General features: G+C 33.9%; 1 protein-coding gene across 6 annotated transcripts in view; it reads left to right on the forward strand.

Annotated features, from left to right (window-relative positions):
* RFX3 (regulatory factor X3) overlaps positions 1-24,280 on the forward strand; it is a 292,285-nt gene that overhangs the window by 216,696 nt on the left and 51,309 nt on the right. For 5 of the 6 annotated variants that reach the window (XM_057723907.1, XM_057723908.1, XM_057723912.1 and 2 more), the window contains 4 exons: positions 721-795; positions 9,129-9,310; positions 12,835-12,954; positions 23,832-23,953. In XM_057723907.1, the coding sequence (XP_057579890.1) occupies positions 721-795; positions 9,129-9,310; positions 12,835-12,954; positions 23,832-23,953 (499 nt within the window). The remainder of the gene's footprint in view (positions 1-720; positions 796-9,128; positions 9,311-12,834; positions 12,955-23,831; positions 23,954-24,280) is intronic. The other variant, XM_057723911.1, reaches the window with a different exon arrangement.

The following is a 24,280-nucleotide window of genomic DNA, read 5'->3' on the forward strand; positions in this document are numbered from 1 at the left end:
GTGTGCTGAGATTACACGGAATAATACTGTTTCTGTGGTTGTCCCTTTTCTTTGTTGGCTCTGAATTATTTTCTCTTCTACACTCCATTTCTGCTATCATTTCTAATAGCTCTGCCTCACCACCATATCCTAAACTATGATGTAGGGACCATGATTACATCTAAATGTGTTCATACTAATGACCCTCCACTTCCAAACTTTAATACAGGGTTTAGAGAGGAATGGGTAGATTTAGAAGCTGTTGAACATTGATGAAGGTGTCTTTGCACATTTGCATTAAAATACTAATGCATATTAATAAAACAAATCTGCAGTAGTTTTCTTTTGTGACAGAATAGAACAAATATTAAATACTCTTTAGGTGGGAGACTATTTAGAAAGAGAGTGGTTACTATCTCACATCTTGAACTACGAAAGTCAAGAATGTTTTAACTAGCACAATCCGCTGGGGTTCCTGCTCCTCAGGTCTCCATTCTCATTATAATTAAGGAATATTCAAAAAGGTTTACTTTTGTGGTTGAGCTTATTATTAGTGTGCCTCTTTTCATGTTATTCTCTGGGGTTGAGGGGAGGAAGGGGGGAATACACATTTAGTGAGAGCTATTCATTAGCCACCACTGAAAAAGAAATCAAACTTTAAAGAATCTATCAAAAATTCTCTGGTGAGCCTTTTATTACTATCTTGTCTTGAGCCCTTTTTTTAATGACATCTATTATCAGATTGAAATGGCGATTGAGACGCTGCAAAAGTCTGACGGTCTGTCCACTCACAGAAGCTCTCTTCTCAACAGCCATGTAAGTTGCCTCTTCTTCATGTAAACTAATCTCTTGCTTGTTCTGCATGTGTTGCTTGCTTCTAAATGCTTGTTTTATTTATTTACTTATTTATTTTGCTTCTTAACCTTCCTTTCTCAGCCCCTTATGATCTCTGTATCACTTAATGGCAATTTTGTACAGTGGAATATCTAAAAAGAGTCCCCAGTGTACTACTTCATTAGGTTTTTGTACTGTTTTGGTACAGATATAACATTTCCAAGTTAATAACAAGCTGCCAAAGATTGGTAAAAAGTAATTGATGATTTAAATTTTTCTAGTGTGATTTTCTATGAAGCAAATGTTTGTAATCTGCATCTTCGTGTCTGAGACAAAGAAATAGTCTATTTGTATGACCAGTAATAATCTTTAAGTGGAAAAAAATTATTAATGCCAAACTGAATAATAAACTGTTTGGAATGATTTATTTACCAGTGGATATATAAAATGGGCAGCAAACAGCTGCCTATATAAAATGGGCGGGAAACAGCTACCTATGTGAGCTCAGGGTCCTAAGACCTAAAGGAAAATGAACCTGGGCCAAAAAAAGAAGTGAGGTTCTACATAAGCTATAAACTGCTAATAATTGAGATAAAGTAGGATTATTGTTACTATTTGTTAAAGCTTTTAACTGTTATCAGATGCACCATCACTATAACACCGGTGAGTGTAAGAAGAATGATGACGATTTGTGAAACTATAAACATTTTCATCAAATGTTCAGATTTTGGGGAATCAGTGAAAATGTTGATTAAAAATTATTTTGTTATGATTTCTGAATACATGGGAAAAAGTAAATAGACCTATGACTTAAATCTGTCCAGACAGTTCTTCTGCTAAATTAATATCAGTAATATTACTATAGTAAGAATTAGAGTTTTCCCTCCCAGCCAACAATTTATTCTTAAATTTAGAGATAAATTATTATTTTTAATTCTTCCCCAAATTTGGGACTGAAAAGTCCAAAATTGGATCACCCAAATGAAATAAAATATCATTATTTTTGTAGTAAACCTTAAACCTTTAGCTCATAGGAAATGTTTCACTCTTCTTTTTAGATATATGAATTTTCAAACATTTAAATTTATATTCCAACATAACACAAAATACTTCCTTATGTTCTTAGACATTTGTGTTTAGATGAAGTAGTTTGTTTCTTTTTCAAAGGGAAGTATATTATGGCAAATAAAAACAAGTTAACCTACTTGGAGAGTGACTACAATTTTGGTGAAAATTATAGATTATAAATTCTAATATAATATATATCTTGGCCCTTCTTTTGTAAGTTTAATATGATTTTTCACCTTTCTGAAAATTTGTATGCAGTATATCATTCTTTTATATGTTTCATAGGTATATTCCTGCTGTGCTATCATGAGTCTGTGGTTGTGTGTAAAGGCTGATTTACTACATACATGTAGGATGTGTGTTTTGGGGCGGGGGTGATGACCATGTGATGTTTTGTTTTGAAAATGGCAAGTGAAACGTTGTTCATTTTTTAGTGGAAAATGTGCAGGGATATAAGAAAAAAAGTCCTGAAGTTTCCAGTTACCTTTTTTGAACTTTCAGACTTATAAGAAGTTGTGCTTTGATATTCAGTTCACATCTCATTGTCATTTGAGATATATGCTTTAGTAAAATATGTGATATGTTTAATTTTAAGTTGAATTACCCACCTTAATTAGTATTTTTATGAACAATAATGTGGATATAAGAACATTTTTGTATATTTTTATATGTTGGTTTTTTGAAAAATTTCAAATATGTTTTTTTGAAATTGTTATTCTCTTATAAAATTCATGAAGTAATATTTAATGTTAATGAGAGTGTGAATAAAGCTGCATAAACAACAGATGCATGTTTATTACTGTATGGCTTCGTATTTTTTATTACATAGCGTGGCAACTCTTCCATACTGTTTCCAACTGCCAGAGGCATTTCAGTATATAGAGAGTGGGCATAAATGTTGCTAATGCAGTGATAATCCTTCTCTAAATATCCTGATTCACTTTTATTACCCCTCTGAGGTACAGTTAAGTTTATCTAAAAACAACACATTTATAGTCATGTCTTTGGAAATGCAAATGATTCTGGAGAAGGGATCAGTGTTTCTGCTGACCAGTAAGGTTTTGTTTCTACCCGAACCCTTTAGAAGATCCTGCTGTCTTTCTGTCCTTGGAAAATTAGCGATGCTCCTAGTTTTTGTTAGATTTATCCAAACAACTGACAGAAGCTACTATATGCATTTGAGTTGATAATCACCTGCTAAGGGTATTTAAATTCTTTTCACCTAATTGGTGATTTTCAGTTATATAGAAAAATTTTAGTGGAAAGGTGTTTTTTTTTTTTAATTAAGTATGGCTAACATATGTTAATAAACTGTAAGTTTTCTTTTTCCCTTCTTATATAGGGCATAATATAGAATTATTTGAGGTTTGTGGGATTCTTTGAAATGGACATGAATTCAACTCTATGATAATAGTTCCTTGACATCAGTTTCTACAAAGGATCAATTTCATTAAGCAAAATTTAGGAGAAATTATCAGTGATTTGTGTCCCATACTTACTAGTTTCTAAAGAGGGATCTTAGTCATGATTTCTGAGCTGAAAGTCCGTTGTCATTCCATTTTGCAATATGAAATAGAATGGATTTTCTATTTTCTCTTCATATATTTGATTATTTTCAATAATTTGAAAAATTCTTAATAGGGTCAAATCAAATAAATAATCCCCTGTCAGTATAATCCAACTTGATTGCTTTGTTTTTCACCTCTCCTTCTACACATTGGAAGATTTAGTGAGGTATTAAATTTTATATCCCTTTTCCAGCATATTCTTAAGAGGTTTTGGTACTGCTGTTCTGTTTTTATCATCATCATGCTCTTATCATCCAGGTCAAAATGCATGTTTAACTTGCCTATTTCACACCCAACATAGTGCCTCATCTGTGACTGAGTACAGTTATACTGAGTGCCATGTTCTGTGCTATTAACATTATTAACATAATGGCGCTTACTTCAGTAGTAGCATCATATAGGCAGACAGTAAATATTTATTGACAAGTGAAACTTCCAAGACAGTAAGCATTTTATATGTTTTGTCCACTGATGCACCCCCTGGTGCCTGAAACAGTGCCTGGTACATAGTAGGTGCTCACTAAGTATTTGCTGAGTGAGTAAATGTAAGAGACAAGTAATAGAAGGAAACAGGCCTTATCTTACCTTCAGTATTCTAAGTACCTCTGCCAATCATGTGTGCATTTATCTGGGGACTCATACGTGCATTCCTTGTTACCAAGTATGCTTCAGTTAGGTGTGTGTGTGAGCATTGTTGATAGACAGTGGTCTCCCTGCACACCATTTGAGTGAAAGAACGTATAGCCCATCTATTACTTCCTTGTGTAAAACCTTTAGATTTTTTTAGTTTTTTTTTATTTAAATATTTTTATTTCTAAATTTTTTGGCCTGTGAAGATGTTATGGGTAAATGATGCATAGTCTGCCTAAATCAAATTAGAATATCTTAATTCTCTTCATTGCAGACAAGTTTATTTTATACTTCTTCTCAGTTATAAGTAGTATAAATTGGCATTTAGAGGTTATATCATATCAAATTTGGGATATTTTAGATTATAAATTAATACAGAAACATTGTTAAATTAATTGTTCCCAAATTTCCCATAGCATGGTGTTTTTCAGCTTGTGCATTTTTAAAATTCCATATAAAGTACATAAAAGCTTTAGGCATTTATTTATATACTTTTCACTACCTAGCAAATAATTGCTTCATGATTTTTGCTGGTTTCAGCTACTAAGATATATTCAGCTCAAAGCAAAACCTTGTTTTATGCTTACTTTCTCTTGAGTTGGCTGTGTTGTAGATATAAGTTATGACGGAAATAAGACCTGTCAAAATCCATATCATCAGTGAACTGAACTTAAAATCAATCCTAATGGATAATAATCCATCTGGGAAAAAATGCCAAATGTTACATTTAGATGTTAATTGGGGAATGCAACATGCATTTTTTTTTAATTTGTCAATCAGTATTTCCCTTTGGGAAAAATAGGAACTGTTCATCTTCCTTAATCTACCCTGATTAATATAGATTAAATGCAAAGGTTGAAAGATGCAATTATCTTGGTTTCCACCCTTACATGAATTTATGTTAGTTCATTAGTAGAATAATCAGGTTTTAAAGATAAAGGTTAAAAGTTCCTATGGTATTTCATGAGGTTTTAAAATCATAAATATAAACAAATATTTTATGAGACATTTTATAAAAGAGTAAAAGAAATAGCAATAGTTTATTTCTAAATTACTAAATGTTAAGGGTATTGAATAAGTGTCCAAATACATTTTATTAAAGAGGAAACTCAAGGAAACAATGTATCTTATAATAGGCATGAACTTCCCTGGGGCAGCACAGGGAGTGTATGTATGCCTTCAGGTTACACTTAACTGCCAAATTTCTCTTACAATAAAAATTAGTCCTTTCTTATCCTGTGTTTTAGACTCAAAGATCTGATTTAGAATTAAAGCGCTGTGTCAAAACTCGAAGGTTAAATTCTGGCATGTAGAATGCAGATTATAATCCCCAAATAATCTCAAAATTTTACCTGGTAGCTCCTAAACCAATTTCCACTTACACAGTCAATTTCTGGGAGCACTACCACTAGGTGTACAGATGTTGGCAGGCTTCCTAGCTGCAGCAGAGCCACCTCCATCCTTCAGGGCTTTTACCTCCACTTGACCTCCTTCTCTTCCCAAGTGATTTCCAGGCTTCTGGCAAGGAATAAGAGTTCCTCCTCCTGCAAGCAAGAGACAGGGAACAAAGTGTAGCTTTGCTACTGTAAAAGTAATAGTCACTAGAATACCTGCATACCCACTCTTGCGGAGTTTTCCAAACCAACTAATGATTTTATATATATATATATAATATACATATGTATGTAAATATATATATACATGTGTGTGTATACACACAGACACACAAATACATGCTACAAATAAACTCAGATTTTTAAAAAATGGATTAGAAATGAAGAAAAATCTTTAAGAATGTAAAATTATATAAGAAGAACAATCAGTTTGCAAAATAGCCAGTCCAGATTTTGTGACTTGCTTAGCCACTTCAGAGGACCATGTAGCCAATCGAGTAAAGGCTTCATTTTCTCCAAGTTACTCACTGGGGGCTTGAGTAACATTATTCAGGCTTATGAGTATTTTGTCAACCTTTGCTTTAATGATCTCACTATTTCTGTGCAAAGTTTTCTTTGATTAAGAATGGTCTGATTAATATTTTTAAGAATGTAAACATACTTTTGGAAGAAAAATATTTTATATTGAACTTAAATATTTCCACAAGTTTTCACTTTTACAAAAGGTAATTTATAATAGTACCCTTCAAATATTTTATTTTGGATTTGTTTTTTCAAATTCTTTTATAAAATTTTTTATCTGTAAGACAATTTTCTTCATCATGAGATATTAATAAACTCATTTTTAGATATTTGTCTTTACTTTTAAGTAATTAAATATTATAAAGAGACTAGTAAACAGTTAAGGCAGTTTACAGAACTTTTAAAATTGTATCTGATTAATTAAATTATTTTCGTTTGCTTTATATCTTATTAAAAGTATTTTACATCAGATCTATTTTAATTATTTGTATACTTTTGGTTATAAAGTTCACATTATAAAATTGATTATTTTTCCATTTCTAGGGGGAAAAAGTCCTTTAAATTAACATTTCCTATATAGATATATATCCTGTTCATTAGCAAAGGAAGAAATATTTGATTTTTATTGATTTTTATTTTTTGTTAAGAAATCATACCATTTTGGCTTTGACAATATGCATTATTATGTGAAGATACATAGATACACATACAAGCATATCTTTGACATTTTTAACTTACTGGCCTTGTTTGTTGCATGCTTGTGGATGTGGGTACTTCATTAGTTCAGTTGCAAAATATTACTGTTTTTCAAAAAATACAGTTTTTATATGTTTGCCCATTTTATGGTGTTTTTAAAAAATATTCCTTGATCTCAAGGAATTAAATTCCTCATGGGCTAGTCCTTTTTATATTCTGTATTTCAATATTCTTTATTTCTGCATTCTTTATATATTTAGGATACCAGTGGAAGGCTCTATCTAGTATATGTACACAAAACAAGAGCCATCACTTGTGTGCACTATGATTCACTAGAGCTGCCCTAACACCATTCAAGCGAGGAAACAGTGCTTTCAGATCCCAGGCCTCTTACTGAGGCACGTGGGTGAAATATGTGAGGCAGGTTTGCCTTGCCACATTTTGTGTGTCGTCTCCACCAGCTGTGTTCATAATCAACAAAGTCTTAAAATTTAAAAAGGAACGCTAAAGAGACATACTGACCCACTGTTGTAGGCAGATACTAGTCTGAGCCTTAATAACTGGATTTTCCAATCAGTTTACTTCGTCTCTTTACACTAAATGAATATGTATATGTGAACTCATTCTATGTGTCCTGTAGAGTACCCGGAAATCATGTGTGAACGCCTCTGGAAAACTTGTTTACTGACAGTAAGGATACAGATGATTCATAGCAAAATAATTTTTTTGACCTGTAATTTTTTGGCCATTATAAAAATGAATGTTTATTTTGTGTAATCTTTTAAAAATTTCATAGGGGATGGTTGTATATGTTCAGAGGCAATAGATATATTTAAATGTATTCATATGCACATATGGTTCATAGAGAACTTGACTTCCTGACCAGAATATTAATTTTATTTTTATTTTCAAAAGTACTGTGCTCTGTATTATAGGCTTGGTGGTCATATTTTCTAAGCCAACATCAGTATGAGTCTAATGACATAGGTTTAATTACATAAATATCATGTAGGAATATTTGAAATTAAAATTGTTCTGGAAGATTCAGCTGTCATGGTTAAAGGAAATAATTCTGATAATATTTTTATTTGATTTTCTTATTAAGAGTCTGAAAGTGTAGGTTCTAAGCTTTGATCACAAATCTTAAAATATGTAAGCAAAATGGGGAAATGCTTTAGTTTGAGTGTTCTTATTATTATTCTTAGTGCGTGATTGTAAATTCCTGGAGAACAGGCGTGAAATCACCTTCATTTTTCCGTATGTAGGAGCCTAACTCATTGCCTGGCTGATAGTTAATGCTCAGTAAAGGAATTCGTTTCCTTCCATAACTTATATTTAACTTGAATTGTATGTAGACTATCACCTTTTTATCACACCTTCTGTATATGGCATGGAAATTTGGTTGAGTCAAGTAATGTGACATATATGCTGCTTTTGTAGGAATAATAACTGGTATGCACATAATCAGGAAAGTGTGTTGGAAACCAGATCAAGCACTGAGACAGTCATTTAGACCTGTTTCAGTTCTCCTTTTGTAAATAAATAATAAACAGATTGATAATTTGTTTTGCTGATGTTGAAACTCAGTACTACATACCTAGATTAGATTTTTCTAGAAACTTCTTGCACATTCTGTACTTTACAGATGATTTTTAAAAATGTAGACAGGACAACACAAAACTTTAAAATGTGAACTATAGACAGAGAAAACATTGCTTTACCAACTACCATTGTAGTGTGTCTTCCAAAGTTATGAAAAAACAGAGCTTTGAGGTAGAAAAATTCAAATGATTGTAGTAAATTATTCCTTTTCATTACACATAGTTGTTTTTTAAACCAGTGTCTAGTGAGTTTCTTTCTTTCTACGGAAGAAAAGATTGAAATTTTTCCTTATTGCTTGTAGCGTTTGTCCCAGTTATTCTATTATCTTGTGTAAGTAAATTAGATAAGAAATTAGAATTCTATAAAAATGAATAGAACCTTAGTATAAAAACTTATACATGGCAGCCTGCTGTTCATGTGTTGTAACAAATGAACAAAGATGTATTATGTGCCATGCTGCCAGGCTTGGTAACGAGCTTTTTCTGTAGCAATTATAAATTATATTTATAACCAGTTAATGGGATTATTTGAATTCCTTCAAGAGGTGTTTGTCTCCAAAATAGCAATCAATACAAGGAAAATTAGTATGTCTCTATATGTGCTTGAATGTTTGGAGGAATGGACATGGTCTGAGGTCAATAAATGATGGTCAGCTATTTACGCTTCTGAGAGTTTTCAAAGTCAGATTACACAGGCCTCTGAATTACAACAGTTTACCTATTACACGGCTTGGGGAGTATCTTCTAAGTATTTCTGTGTATTGCAGTTGCAGTGTCTTAGAGACATTCTGGTGAATGATTCGGTTTCTGTATTTACCCTGTCTTGTTTATACTAGCTCCAGTGGCTGTTGGACAATTACGAGACAGCAGAAGGAGTGAGCCTTCCCAGAAGCACTCTATACAACCACTACCTACGACACTGTCAGGAACACAAACTGGACCCAGTCAATGCTGCTTCTTTTGGAAAACTAATAAGGTCAATTTTTATGGGGCTACGAACCAGGAGATTGGGAACTAGGTTAGTACTAAAAAATAATACAAACTAATCTCTCTTTTTTAAACTATAGCAGTTCAATATATTGTTTGGGCAAAAGTGCTTGATTACAGATAACATATAAAGAAAAACTAAGGAATTGGCTCAGTTTATAAAATATCCCAAGAAAAGGAAAGGTCATCACTCACTGAAAACTGCCCATCCAGAATGATGCATTGTCCTAAACATCAACAGAACAAAGCTTTGAGAAAAACTGATTCTCACATCACATAGAAATGAGCAGACCAAGCTATTAATGGAGGATTTGTACATGATACTTTAAAAATTATTATATATCACTGTCTTCTCTTCTGGAGAAGAACTGTGATGAGATGATGAGTAGAGTGACATAGTAAGTGGGAAACTGTGTATCTCTTGACTTGCAAAGTTACTTTGAAATGTCTTTATAAATAAGTCTTCTATTTGAATAGAGTAAGAAATTAAAGCTGAGTTTTTCATTTCATTTCTGGAGACCAATTAAAAATAATGTAGTGAACTCTCAAATCTGGGGTGTTTGAAGCTCTCAGTTAATGACCTGGTCCTGTTTAACCTCTTGTAAGCCTTCTTTAAACTCTTGATTAGGAAGCCATGCATCCATGGAAGTAAATGGTACATATAGTTCCATTGCAGGGAAACCAGTAATGTGAGTCCTTCCTTTGGAAACAGATATGGGTCTTTTTACTAATCAAAATATGATGAAAATAATACTTAGAAGTGTAGAGCTTCATTTTTGCCTTTGTATAATTTTTACAGATTATCATAACAACTATTTTGAGTAGCTGAGCAGAATGATATGGGTATTTTTGATTTTCTATGTCTTATAAAATCCATATTTAAAAGTATAAAAATAAAGATCCTATACTGTATATATCATGTATACAGATGATATGCCTTTAATGAGTTATAAGTCACAGTCTTGTAGTATATGAGGTAAAGAGTTTTTAATAGTCTTAATACAATAAACAGAGCCTCAGTAATTGACTTCATTATACATTTATACAAAAAAAGGAGTGTGTCAGTTTTATGAGATTTACAGGGTCTATATGTATTCAAAGTGTGAAGTCTTCTTTTCTGTTGCATTTTAAGTGATTGTATAGCTTTCAGATTGCTGGAGGTTCAGTCCTCTCATAAATGTATTTTCTTCTGTCTATACTTCAAAAGGTAGTGTATTCTAAACTGAAGAATATGATTGTTTATTCAGAGTAAAAAAACTAGCTTCCAATTCCTTGAAAAAACCTTTTTGTTTTGCTAGTATTTTTTTCCCCGGAACCACTAAAATCATTATTTGGGGACCTAACCTGCTGTATCCTAGCTGATGGCTCAGTAGTTACGCATACCGAGCCAATATTTTGAATCTCTGGGCTTTATTCAACATTCTAATAGCTGTATTGTTGTGCCTCTTTTGTTACTGAAAGGGATTTCAATGGATCCTATTTTGAGGCTCCATTCAAACCTTGAAACACATCTTTAAAATAGAAAGGGACAAAATTGGGGTTGTTTGGGTTTGTGAATGAGTAGGATCCATACTCTGTGCTCTGTAAGTACATATTGCAATATTGCAGCTTTTACTTTCTGATGTTCTTTTCTTCCCCCTCTCACTATGTAACAATTGTGTCTCCTGTTCCTTTTAAAATTGTATGTAGTCTTTGTAATTAGAGATGGAAAGCAAAGCCTAGAAGAATAAGGAAAAAAGAAATCCAATGGAGAAAGTTTAAACAAATGCTGTGTTATGAAGATAGCAGAACTCTAATGTAGAAAAACTGACGATAGTAGGGGTGAAGTGCCAGAGATTCTTTCTACCACGGAAACTGTTTCAGCATTCATTTTCTACTCCTAACCCAGGGGACAGAAAGAAAATCAGTGTAAATCATGAGGCAAACCAACTCAGATACTTTTTTTCTAAGCAAACCGTGTGTGAACTGTTATTTATCCATTAATAAAATTATTTGGTGAATTCATTCAAACCAGAACCAGACCCTTTCTCAAGTTTCTGGAACTAGGTAAACAATAAGTAAAATCCCCAGGTTTCTAAACAAAGGCAAATCAAAAGGTAGCTTTTGTTACATCCGTCTCCAAATTAAGTTTAAACAGAGGAGACCATAGAGCATACTGATCTCCCCCAACCATCTTCAATGGAAAAGAAAGAACCACCAACCCACCCAACATGCCCATTTATAGGAAACTGAAGAGAAACTGGATACTTCATGTATTTTGGGGTTTCACAAGAGAGATGTGATTTTACTTTATAGCTTTGTCATTGGCTACTCCCTCCTGTTCTCCAGTTTGTATGGGAGAACAGGGCTAATTCAGTTTGTGGTGGTTTTTGGTTTTGTTTTTTTGCTCTATTCTACAGTGGATCTTGGAGATAAGAATGATGTCTGCAAGTAGAAGGCATTAAGTTTTCATACTGGTTTATTTTGCTGAAATTATGTAGGTATTCAAATGCCCTACGTCTTTTAAACTAGCAATATTATGTAATAAGATTTTAATGTCCTTTCAAATATATAGGATTCATCTAATGTGTATTCTTCAATCTTGGAAGTAAAATTCTGTTTTATTTTTATATAAAATATTGAATCCACACTCCACTTGCATTTCTTTTTTGTAAATGAAAGAAAAAATTGGAAAGAGCACTGATGTCTTGCTATATATAGACTTGTGAAAAACTACTATTTTCTCTTTGCAAAAATTTACATGTTTAAAATGTTATTTTTGCAAGAATTTGCAAATTTCATTCAGAGTAAAACTTTGTCGTTTCTAATAACAAATATGGTCTTTCTCATGCACATGAGGAAATTATGACATTTTTTATCTAGGTGGAAATTTGCCATTTTCACAGAGAAATTTCCCCATGTCTGTTGTGACACATCTTATTCAGCCTGAAAAACTGATATGAATCCATAAAAACAGAGAGTAATAAAATATGTTTTTAAATCAGTAGATTAAATGCCTGCTTATTTTTAGGTTTCAAAATATTAAATAATAGACTTCACAACATCTTGTATCAATGAAGTTATCTTAACCATCCCTGCAGTAATAGAATTAGAAAATTACAGGACTTCTCCAAGACAGTGGAATTAAGATTTTTTTTTCACTTTGTTCTGCATAACCACTTTATAATAAATTCCTAGTTAGTGTGCAACCCTTTATCTGATTAATGAATATCCTGTTAACCTAATCTTCTAAATTACATTTAAGATATACATCTGAAAATAAAGTGTAACTTAAATAGAGCGAATGGACTCTGACTAATATTTAAGGAAAAGTTTATAAGGAAAGATTTTTCTCAGGGCCTTGAATTGATTGATTCAGAATTTTATTTTGATTTTTCATATGTAGCCACCATAAAAATATACAGGTGTCCAGAACAGATAAATCATAGATATATATAACAGTAATATTTTGCAGTTACCTAATTTTTTCCAAATATGAAATTAAATGGACATCCTGTATGATTAATATTGACTTGACTGACTTTTTGTCTCTTTGTTTGTTGTTCTTTTATGAAGAGGAAACTCCAAGTACCATTACTATGGGATTCGTGTCAAGCCAGATTCCCCTCTTAATCGTCTGCAAGAAGACATGCAGTATATGGCTATGAGACAACAACCCATGCAACAGAAACAAAGGTAGACTCTGGAATTATCATTGACACGTCAAAGCTGTGTATTTTTTCAGATGTTCCATCTCCTTTTTTCTGAACAAGTAGAACAAATACCTAAGTATCCAAGAATGTCGCTATTGTTGATATGCCTTCACTACAGACAGTTCTCAAATATGATTTAGAATTCCATTCATTCTATTTTCCAAATCTTTTAAAAGTACTTATCAGACAGCCTGTTTGGCCCGTTTAAGTAAATGTGACATCCCAAACTATTCAGATAAGGAGACTAAACACAAACTCTAAGGAGCATCTGGAGAAATTTGTCAGTATTCATGAGCTTCTTACTTGTTAATCTGCACATCCTTCAGGTCATTCTTTTTGACAGTATAAATTCTTACAGGATGTTTGGGACTTCTTACGTTTTCTTTGACTCCAACTTTCATAGATGTAGAATTGTAGATAGTAGAGCTATATGAGATCTGAAACATTCATGAATGGATGGATGGATGAGTGGATGGATGAGTAGAATCATAGATCTTAGAACTGAAGATACATCAGTCTAGTCTGGCCCTTCAGCCTGGTGGAAGTCAAGGCATTAAGACCCCTGTTTTTTCAGATAAATCCCAGAGAGGTTAAATGACCTCTACAAGCCCATAATGCTGCTGTGTAGCCAAGGGCCTTCTGTCTCATGTGACTTATATCACAGTTTGCAGTAAAGTGAAAAATCTTTCCCTCTTTTACCAGTGTAGCTCAGCCATGACAGTGGTTACAGTTTTTCTTTTCAACTGAGCAAACAGAATTAGGTAGGAGAAAGGAGGGCTGCATGTATTGCAGTCTGCCTAATCCATTGATCAGTCTGCCTAATTCATTGATCTGGGATGGTGAGTCGCCTTGGCGAGATCTCTTCCACATCATACTGGCTTCATCAGAAGCCTTAATTCTAAGTTACTGCTGGAGAAAAAATATATCAAGCAGTAGTCCTTTATTTAGTCAGCAAGCTCCCATTGAGTCTCTACCATGTGCTAGGCCCTGTGTGCAGAGATGAGACACAGTCCTTACCTTTGAGGAGTTAAGAAATTAGATGAGAAGGCACATGCAAATTTCTTTTTAAGTAATGCAACCTAAGAAATGCTAAAACAAAGCTTTGATCAAGGAACTATCGGAGAGCTTTGCTGAGCTATTTCAGCAAATTCTGGGAGAGGGAGGATTGGGAAGTTTCACAGAGAAAGTGCTATTTGAGTAGGGAATTTGAGGAATCAGAAAAAGAGAGGAATGTTAAGGCAGAAGGAATAATGTAAACAAAAGCACCACCAAGGGGTAAAGTCCATGATGTCTTTGGTGAATGCACTCTGATTTGGTGAGGCTGATATTGCAGGAGGAGAACTGAGAAGAAAGTTGGGTACTTTAGTGGGAGATGAGGTTTTAAAAGTAGATTGGATCATAGATGAAGGGATTTGGTTGTTTATGAATTTAATGAGTTTGTTCTTTGTGCTTAGAAGCTGTGCAAGTCTTCAAAGAATTCTTCCAAGCAAAACAATGACACTTTCAGATTTTTTCTGGAGAGATTACTGTTTGATCTGGGGCAAGACATATTCAGTGGGAAGAGACTGGAAGTAAAGACACTTGTTAAGTGGCTTTAACACAATCATAATTTCTAGAGCAAGTATTCAAGACTGAAGAGTCAGTTCAGGATTGGCTATTATATAAATTATTATTTCACAGACTCTCTTTATTTATTTATTTTTATTTTTTTTGTGGCACACGGGCTTAGTTGCTCCGCGGCATGTGGGATCTTCCTGGAGCTGGGATCGAACCCGTGACCTCTGCATTGGCAGGCGGATTCTTAACCACTGCGCCACCTAGGAAGCCCCTCACAGACTCTCTTTAAATTGCTGATTCCTGTTTTTTGATATATAGTCAGTAAAACATAAGCAGGGCTCTGGGGCAAAAAAAAAAACCATAAAACAGTCCCTTGTGTAGTTGGAGGTAGAGTTTGTGTGAGCTGGAATAAACTGTTATTGTCTTGGGTTATGATTATTGTTTCCACCTGTTAGTGGCGATACTTAGCGCTTTTACTTTCTGGTGTAGTCTCTGCACTCATATGTAGCAGCACTGAACATTGGAGATGTTGGTGCAATAAAGAAAAAAAAGATTAATTCAAAAATTACATATACTCAGACTCAAGTATGAACAACACCTTGGTAAATTGCACCTGAGACAGCTGAGGCTTACTTTGTCCAGTGATGTCACTGCAAAGAATCCTAGCAAGTTTTCACGAAAACGGAAGCCTTCAAGGGACATTCTTTATACAAAGCCTGGGTTAGGTAAGCAAGACCAAGGAGTTACAAAGGCCTCCTTGAGAAAAAGATTAATGACCCATGAAAACCCTGCAGTCTAAGTATAGTAATTATTGCTTTTAGAATTAGAAATAATATGGTTGTATTTAAGAAATGATATAAAATTCTCAGTAATATTCATAAATTGTACCAACTTTAGTTTCTTGGAGTTTTTGCTTTCTTATGAAATAAGAATGTTAGAGAACTAAAGAAGTACTGAAACTTCCTTTGATTTGTTGTTGTTTTTTAATGGTACAAGTTTTGAACTGTGGACAGTTGCTCTCAGAACAGTGTCTTGGGTAACTGCTTGCGCTGTTAGTATTATGAATTTCACCAGCACTCATTGGAACTAGGAAGGCAGAGGGAGGTTTCTGTTGTCTCTCTGAAGGATTATATCACTGGCAAAGTTGATAGACCTTAAGTGAAACCAGTTACCCCACTGAGAGGAAACGCTTGGCCAGGAGAGGAAGAGTGTCTCTTCCTGAGTCTGGATGCAAGGGTTAAGAATATTTGTTGAAAATAATGGGAAAAGGACTTATTGTACTATTTGTTTTACGGCTTATAAAATAAGATGGTTCCACAACTTAAATGATTCTACTGAATATATTAAATTTCCCATAAGAAGAGAGGGCTGTTCTCCTGTTACAAGATTGACGTTTGAAAGGTTGAAAATCGTTTATAGCATCAACTAGTATTTAATATTTTGAAATATTCAGATTGTTTTTGTATGCATCTGTATGTGCACACCTTCCATCGTATAAAAGTACATGCTTCATCTGTTCCTAGAGTAAGAAAATTCAAGTATATGCAGTGATTATTTTATCAAAGAAAAATCATGTTTTTATCAAATAAAAATTTGTACATTTATGGTAAGTTCAGAATCGTAGTTGTAGCATTAATAATGATTATTGTTTTGCATAGTTTTATAATTTTTAGGGCTCCTTTACATATGGTATCTCATTTGAAGATTTGATAGGGTAAAAGAGGAAATTTCCCCTTATCTACAAATCAAATTCCCAACAACACCACCATATGGGAACATAGCCATGAGCCTGGAAGTAAATGGAAACAGCTTCTGATTGAAAAACAGATGTCACAGAGCCGGTAGTTTAGCTTAATTGAAAAGATGAAGCCATCCTCAAGTCATTTACCTAAAATAAAGGAGCAGATTAGAGCCCTCTTGATTCATAGGCAATCATGAGATATAACAGCTGGCAAGAGGAAATATAAGTAGACAGGGTCTTCGATTCGCTTTGGGGTTATTCAGCACATCAGTCTGTGAACATTCAGTGGAGGGACACATAGACTGAGGCACTCCAGTAGGCACTTTAAGTATCACTATAGTGATTAAAATCTACTCTAACACAGTGTAATAACTGTTTGGCATATTGATAACATTATAGGGAATCAAGAATAGGTTAAGTACGCGGGTTAAGGAAACAGGAGAATGTGTAATAGTAGTTTTATGTAATACCGTCTGTTGAAAATATTTCATGTGCAACTAACTCCTGTACTTCAATGAGGTAGTCTTCACTTTTCAAGGAAATTCACTCATGGACTAATTTGCTTACCCTAATTTAGATAATAAATAAATTAAGTTATTATAGAGCAAAAAGGAAATGAGTAAGTTTCAGCATTACAAACTAAGTAAAAATGTTTGCTGCAGTTTATTTTTAATATTTAAAAGAAGCACATAGTGTTGGCACATGTATTTCAGCTATTCTTCCAAATCCTAGCAGCAAAAGTGGTGGAGTAGAGCCAAGTGCATTTGACAATTTGCTTGGCTGTGTTTGATCCCAGTAGCCATTCTCAACATATTAAACTGCATATATGATTCCTTCAACAAATAATACATAACAGTCAGCGGTTGCATATAGAATATATCCATCACATCTAAAAGAAAATTCAGAGAATCATAGAAAGTTAGAGCTGGAAGGGAGAGGTCACCTAGTGCACCTCATCCTCTTGATGAGAAAACTGAAGTCCATAAAGGGTGGATAATGTATCCACAATCATATAGAAACCAGGACAAGAGCCCAGTCCTCTTGTCTTTGTTCTTATAAGAATTCCATCCTTAAAGAGGTAATATAACCCAAAGAGAAATGAGCACATGTAATAAAAATTTTTGCCTGTGGAATAAAGCAGAAAATCAGACTTGAGTACGTCCTAAATAAGTGAGGAAATGTGCCACTTCCTGCTTCTGTGAATGGTCTCTTCATAGGAATTGGATTCTGTGAAAGAAGGAACCTTTGTGGCACTGACGGGAGGAAAATAGAGGCCAATCGGAAAGATGCTACAGCAAGTCTAGTTGTGCTTTGGCTGTAGGCAGATGTGAAAGCATGCATGTTCCTAAGGAGTGAGGACAAGATCCTTTGTCATTAGAAGACCTTATATCAAGAAGTATAGTTTCATAGACTAGTGGAAAGAACCCTATATAAAGGTGGGAAATAGGGATTTAAATACAGGCTGCTTTGCACTTCAGTGTGTGTGACTGAACTTCACTGAACTTCAGTTTCTTCATCTGCAAAATGGAAATAAAAATAGGCTACCTCAAAGATTATTTTGAAGTTTAAGCGGAAAAAAAAGTATATAAAGGGCTTTATAACTGGAAATATTCAAGTGATAGGTAAATAATAATTATTGTCATCATTAGTATATTACATGCACTAGAGAAAATATTTCTTTAGAAAATATTTCTTTAAGAATAAGACTGTTTTGCAAAAGAATGAAGCCTGGCAATTGGGCAAGTTTGGCTTCCATTTCTTCATACCTCTAGGCCAGTGGTTTTCAATTGTGATTGATGTTAATAGTTTACAATTCCTTTCCTGGCCATAAATTCCCAGGGGTCATTACTGAGATAAGCATCTAGGGCTGGTAAATTGCTCCAAGACAGCTGAGGGTGGCAGGAGTGTTTAGTGGGAAGATGATCAGGTGTCTGTGCATTTGGCTGTTGGAGACAAATAAGTAATCTTGGCACTGAGGTATTTCATGTTCATTGCCGCTGCAGCAAGTCCCTGCTGTAAATATATTTTCCACTGAAGATAGGAGAATCATACATAATCACACTCAGTAATTATTAAGTATAGTAATTCATGTAAAGTTTGTTAATACTAACAGTAACCACTTATCCTTCTGATGAACATTTATTGAACTTGTTCATCAGTAAGCACTTTGTGTGCAAGATCTCATTTGGCAATTATGTTGTTATTTACTGATAAGGAAACTGAGGTTATTTAATTTTGCTGTATGCAAGAAGCGTAATAATTTATTTTTTTCTAGATAGAGCTTCAGATGCCCTGTTTTGTTTTTGTTGCTGTCTTAACATCAGGTAGAGTCAGGTTGTCAGTCTCCAAATAAAGGAAGAGTGGGAGCATTCCTCTAGGATCAGTTTAACAGAAAGGACCAGTTGTAGACAAAAGAAGTATCATAAAGGTGTCATATATATTTGTAGCAAGAATACATCAGTTCTGTACATACAGTTAACCCTAAATCACCTATGCTAGGAGAACTCAATGAAGAAATTCATGAGATAAGGGAATAGTATTTGCCTCTTTCAACATTGCATTTTCAGCACCTAGGAGAGCAGTGAGCACATTGTCATTTGTGAAGCGAATGAATGATCCATAGGCTTTTATTTCAGCCAACAGCTTCAACCTCTTCCTTTCCCTACCTCTCCCACACTTCCTACTAAAAGTGCTGCAGTTACCCCCATTTGAATTTAATTTTTCCTCCTCTCCTTTCCCAATCATAGATGTAGAGCTAATGACAAGACAGATAGTATGAGAGCCACCAACAAGGATTGAAGAGATGTAATAGCTATCATTAACCAGCAGGGTTGATGTTAGAAGTCATTTAGATATAGAAATATTCAGCGTGACATCAAGGAGTCCATTACTATTCTGAAAAGATGGCACTCAACATTATTTTCTTCTGATCTGTTCATGTTTATATCATTTAGTTCATTTCAGACCTCAAATCATCTAAAAATATTCTGGGACAGTTTTTCCAAAGAGAATCTCAAGATTCTAATAGAAAATTTTAGCCTTTTGTTCCTCTTGTGGGCTCAACATTTAGGTTTGTTCATGCAAATCAAGTGATTGTGTACTTTCTAGAGTTAAAAACATAATAATGACTCTAAATGCCTATACAGCTCAGATTTTGCATCTTGGGTGTGTATTTTTTACCTGATTCAAAGGTACTATTCCAAATGTTTCATTTAGTCAGTTGAAAATCCTTCCACCTGGTACTGCTAGTTGAATGTGATGGTAAATATATACCATTCTTTGCCTTCCATCGGACTCCTTCAGTGTCTGTATGTGTGAGATTATTGACAGAATTAGGTATTATTTTACAGTAGAGTTACAGCTGTCCAAGTTCTAAATAACAGCTATGACTAACCCCATGGGGGAAGAGTCCTAATAATTTTCCACGTTTCTGTGTTAGTGACAGATTTCGTGCATACACACAGCTATTAAAGCATTAGAGTTTCTTTGATTTCTTAATCATTAACAACTTTAGCTTTGATTGCCCATGGAGTTGCAAGCTGTTAAAATTATCATTTATTTGCCTCTTACTAAATTTGAAACCAAGAGCTGTTTCATCATTTGATGTAGTACAGGTCTTTCTCAGAGCACACACAGCTCAAAAGCACTAAGGATCTACTATAAAAAAACCTATTCTAAAACAATGAATTTGTAAAATAAACGGGGGTAAAAGTAGAGAATTCTTAAATACTAAAGAGTTCAGTTTTTTAAAAGGTTCAACAGACTTTTTTTCAATAGAAAATGTATCTTTTTTTAATAATTTAGTATTTAGTGATTATTTTATTTTAAAAAAGGTAGAGGGATAGGAAATCTGAAAGCTGTGTTTCAATGCTAAACGTTCACTTGATATTCAGCCAGAGTTAAGATAATTTTGGATTATCATGTAAGTCAATAGTATATTAAAAAAGCATGCTGGAAAAATTCTATTCATACACAGCCTTTTCAAAGCCATGCCCCTACAATACTTTACCCATAGTAAATTCTCAATTAATATTTGTTAAATAGATTTGCTGTATGTTAAGATCAATTGATGTTGTGATAATATGAAATATGTTACCTTGAGCTTTCATTCATGCATTCATTCATTCATCCACCATCCATTCACAGATAGTTATTTACATTCCAAACGTAGTTTATTGAAAAAAATTGAGAAATGATGACATTTTATTGAAAAAATGACTTTACTGTTATAATTGTATCTCAGCGTTGGGCTGAAGGAATTTATTATTGGGCCAAGAAGCTCCTGTGGACTAGTTCTGTGCAGGCTACTTAAGAAATACATGAGAAGCTGGTTAAAATAATAAATTCCTAATCCCCATTCTCAAAGAGTTTGTTCAGTAGATCTAGGATGAGCCTAGCATTTAAATATTTTTTGAAAGCCACCCAGATACTGATATACAATTAGGTTTCAAGACCTAATATAATACCATCTCTAACTATTCCTTCCAATAAGAGTCAGTTACCACAGTTATTTGTTTAGCCTATTTTTAATGTGCCTGTTCAACTTCCTGTTAAACTCCCTCTTTCTGAGAGAAGTTAAACAACCCTCTGAGGTGATGGCAGGGATAGGATGTTCTCCTTTGACAGGACATCGGGAAAATGAACATCTAGCCTTCCTCAGCTCAATATTGCTAATTTCTGGTGATTCCTTCTAAGTATCAACCCAGTGCCAGGCAATACACTGTGGATATGCCACTACTTAAAGCAGGAAAAGCAAAAGTCAGCACTACCTGGAAGCTGTCTCAGAGGCCCACACTAATACTGTTCTTTGTATGAGCCATATCCCTGCTCTTTCTGATGTCATTCTTTATGTCACAAAACCCTCGCAGACTTGTCTTCACACCTTTCTCTAAAGAGTTAGAATGTAAGGTTCTGGCTTATAGAAGTCCTATTGTTGCTAACCCAGGCAAGCAAGGGTGGATACACGTAGTACATCTCGCCCAATCCTTTCAATCTACTGTTCACTTTGTGACCCTTGCTCTGTGGTTAGAATTAAGCCTCTCATTTCCCAGTTTTGACTGTATTTTCTTTCCTTTTTTTTTCTTTTTTTTCTCTTCACCTCTCCTGTGTAAGATTTGTTCTTAAGTACTGACCTGCACAGTTTCTCCAGAATTAATCAACTTATTTCCTTTTTGTCTACAAGCTAATCTTGATGTATTTTCCATCTCCTGTATAAAAGAATGTACCTCTAATCAGTGCTTCCCACTCAATATCATTATTATTAAGCATAATCATACACTAATTATAATGTATTATGATTTTGAGTGCTTATTTAAAAAATCTCTTTCCCGTTTGGAAGTTCTGCTGTCTACATCTTTCTAAGGAAGCAGATAATTTTGCTTGCACATAGGCTTGCTAAGCACTATGTCATATCCTTTGATGGTCCTTGATATTTGTGCCTGCTCAGCATCGGTAGTATATTAGATACTATGCAGGACAAGGGAAACTGATAAAGCGTAGCTGGGCAAAGTCTAGTAATTACTGTCTCATCCTACATTGAAAGTTAATATAATTGAAGACTATAGGAAATACTTCCATTTTTCTCTTCTCCAGAGTAAATAATTCAAATCCTTTTAAACCACTTTCATTTATTAACTCCATGAACCCCAGACTCCATTAATGTAAATGAAGAAACATGGTTAAACAATTTTAGCCTCTTTTATCAGTGATATAAAATTTCATAGCTGAAAAAGGAAGGCTAAAATCAAATGAAACCTGGAATGGATCAATAAGGACAAAAACTTCCCTAAATATATTCCCTAAAGATAAAATCATTCAGGTCTTCTAGAACAGAATGGTTAACAACTGCTCCCCCACACAAGTACTCAAAGTTCTTGCCTTACAAAGGATATTTTTTGCCTCTCTAAGATGATACTTTAAGGAGGGAAAAATCAGAAAAACATTCAATTTTTTATAAATGGCACTTCTAGCACATCACAGCACTAACCCTTGTGTTATCTCTTGGTGTGGCCCCAATTGAAATGTTGTTTTTTTTTTTTTTTCATTATATAAAAGAATAGGTTTGAGTTCTTTTATATCATTAGAAAATAAGAACCAACATTTTGGTGATGTGGGGTCATCACTAAAGTGATAAGAGTGAAGTGTGTTGTACCCTTTTCTTACCCTGCTCATCTTCTGACTTTATTTTTGCTTTTCATATAGTTCTTTGTGAAATACAGTCACATGAGAAATACATGCAAATGCCATTATGAGTGACTTTTCAGGTTTTCGTGGAAGTTTCATTTGTCTAAGTAATAATCAATAACAGTCAAGATTGAATCATTTCCTAAGGCAACCTCAAAGTTTGTGCGATGTTTCACCAGGTCCATTCATTTCCTATCTGTTGTCAGAGTGCAGGCATCTTTGAGTATATCTTGTTCATTGTACTAGGGACCCTGTTACTCACAATAACTTCATATTAATGATACAGTTAACTTATGGTATCAATTTAAGAGCCAAGAATCTGGATGGTGAGAATATTAGGTGGTTCTGTCTATAAATATAATTAGAAACGGGAAAAAATGGAAGGGCAAATAGCATAAAGTTCATGATGCTGTCTCTAAGTAAGAAGCTCATTGTAGATATTAATCTTTTCTTACATTTATCTGTTTTTTAATTTCTAAAATGAAGAAAAATATACAAAATCTTAGAAAAATAAGAAATTACAGTTACTGCTTATTTCTTATTTTGTATTTGCTTATCCTAGGAGACTTACCTATGCATTTTTCACATGTGGTATTTCTCTGAGAAGGAGTCTTTCCTTCTTGTCCACGCTGCTGAAGAACATTTTCTCTATTTTAGCAGAATGGAAAGTTCATGAGTTTGTATAACTGGGACCTAAAGATAAATATATATAACTGTAGCTGACTTCGATTCTTTTTATTTTTTAAATTTGATAACCTAGGTTTGTAGATGGATTTTTGCATGCGTTTTGCTTCAGGCTGATGCTTATGGTCTTTGTATTTGCAGATGTGGAGAGAAGTCAAGGGAGATGACTGTGTTGAGATGCATGGGAGGCTTTAGGTGATATGAAAAACAATATGGTAGAATTGTAGGCTGAATCACATTTTGAAGATATAATTAAATGAAAGTCATTCATTAACAGTTGTCAGGCCCACGCTCCTAGATCTTAATTCAGATTAACATCCCAGTGTATTTAAAATGTTTCTCTCTTGATCCATTGGCCATTAAAAGTTATGTTCCAGCTATGTATTAAAACTATAATCATGGACATCTTTGCCATTGCTGTCCAAAGAAATACCTCATAACTCTTTCATTCTTAGCAAAATTTCTGAATTTTCGAAAATGGGTTCTCTTCCTAAGCCCCTCCCCTTCTTTTTTCTTTTTACAATTTAAAAATTTCCTCATTCTAACTTTATGAGACTGTCAAAGAAGAAAATCTTACAACTGTCATGAGACATTAAAGAAGATAGAACAAAATTGATTGCCTTGGGAGTTTTGTGTAGTACAAAAAAGCAAGGAATAATTTGGTTTATTTGTTTTTTCCCATCTAATGTTTTTAGGTACAAGCCCATGCAGAAAGTGGATGGGGTTGCAGATGGTTTCACAGGAAGTGGTCAGCAGACAGGCACATCTGTTGAGCAAACTGTAATTGCCCAAAGTCAACATCATCAACAGTTTTTAGGTATGTTAAGGTGTAATGCATATAGTTGCTATTAGGATTTTGAAAACAAGAGAACAGTAGTGTTTTCTTCAAGTACAATGTCTATTACAGATGTTAATTACATAGATTTTTTTTGTGTGCTGAAACTATGCACATTATATGACAGTTCTAGTTCATTTCTACTTTTTTGTGTCCACTGGAGCTTATCTTTAAAAATCTCAAGCTATGTAGAACTTTTAAATGTGTAATGAATTAAAGGCTCATTTCTATGAAATTGTTTTCCAGAATTTATATTAGTTGGGCATTTGTGATCAAAACTGTGTTGTAATTTCAGTAGTAACATCGTGC

The sequence above is a fragment of the Hippopotamus amphibius genome, chromosome 2 (assembly GCF_030028045.1).
Source record: "Hippopotamus amphibius kiboko isolate mHipAmp2 chromosome 2, mHipAmp2.hap2, whole genome shotgun sequence".
Lineage (NCBI taxonomy): Eukaryota > Metazoa > Chordata > Mammalia > Artiodactyla > Hippopotamidae > Hippopotamus > Hippopotamus amphibius.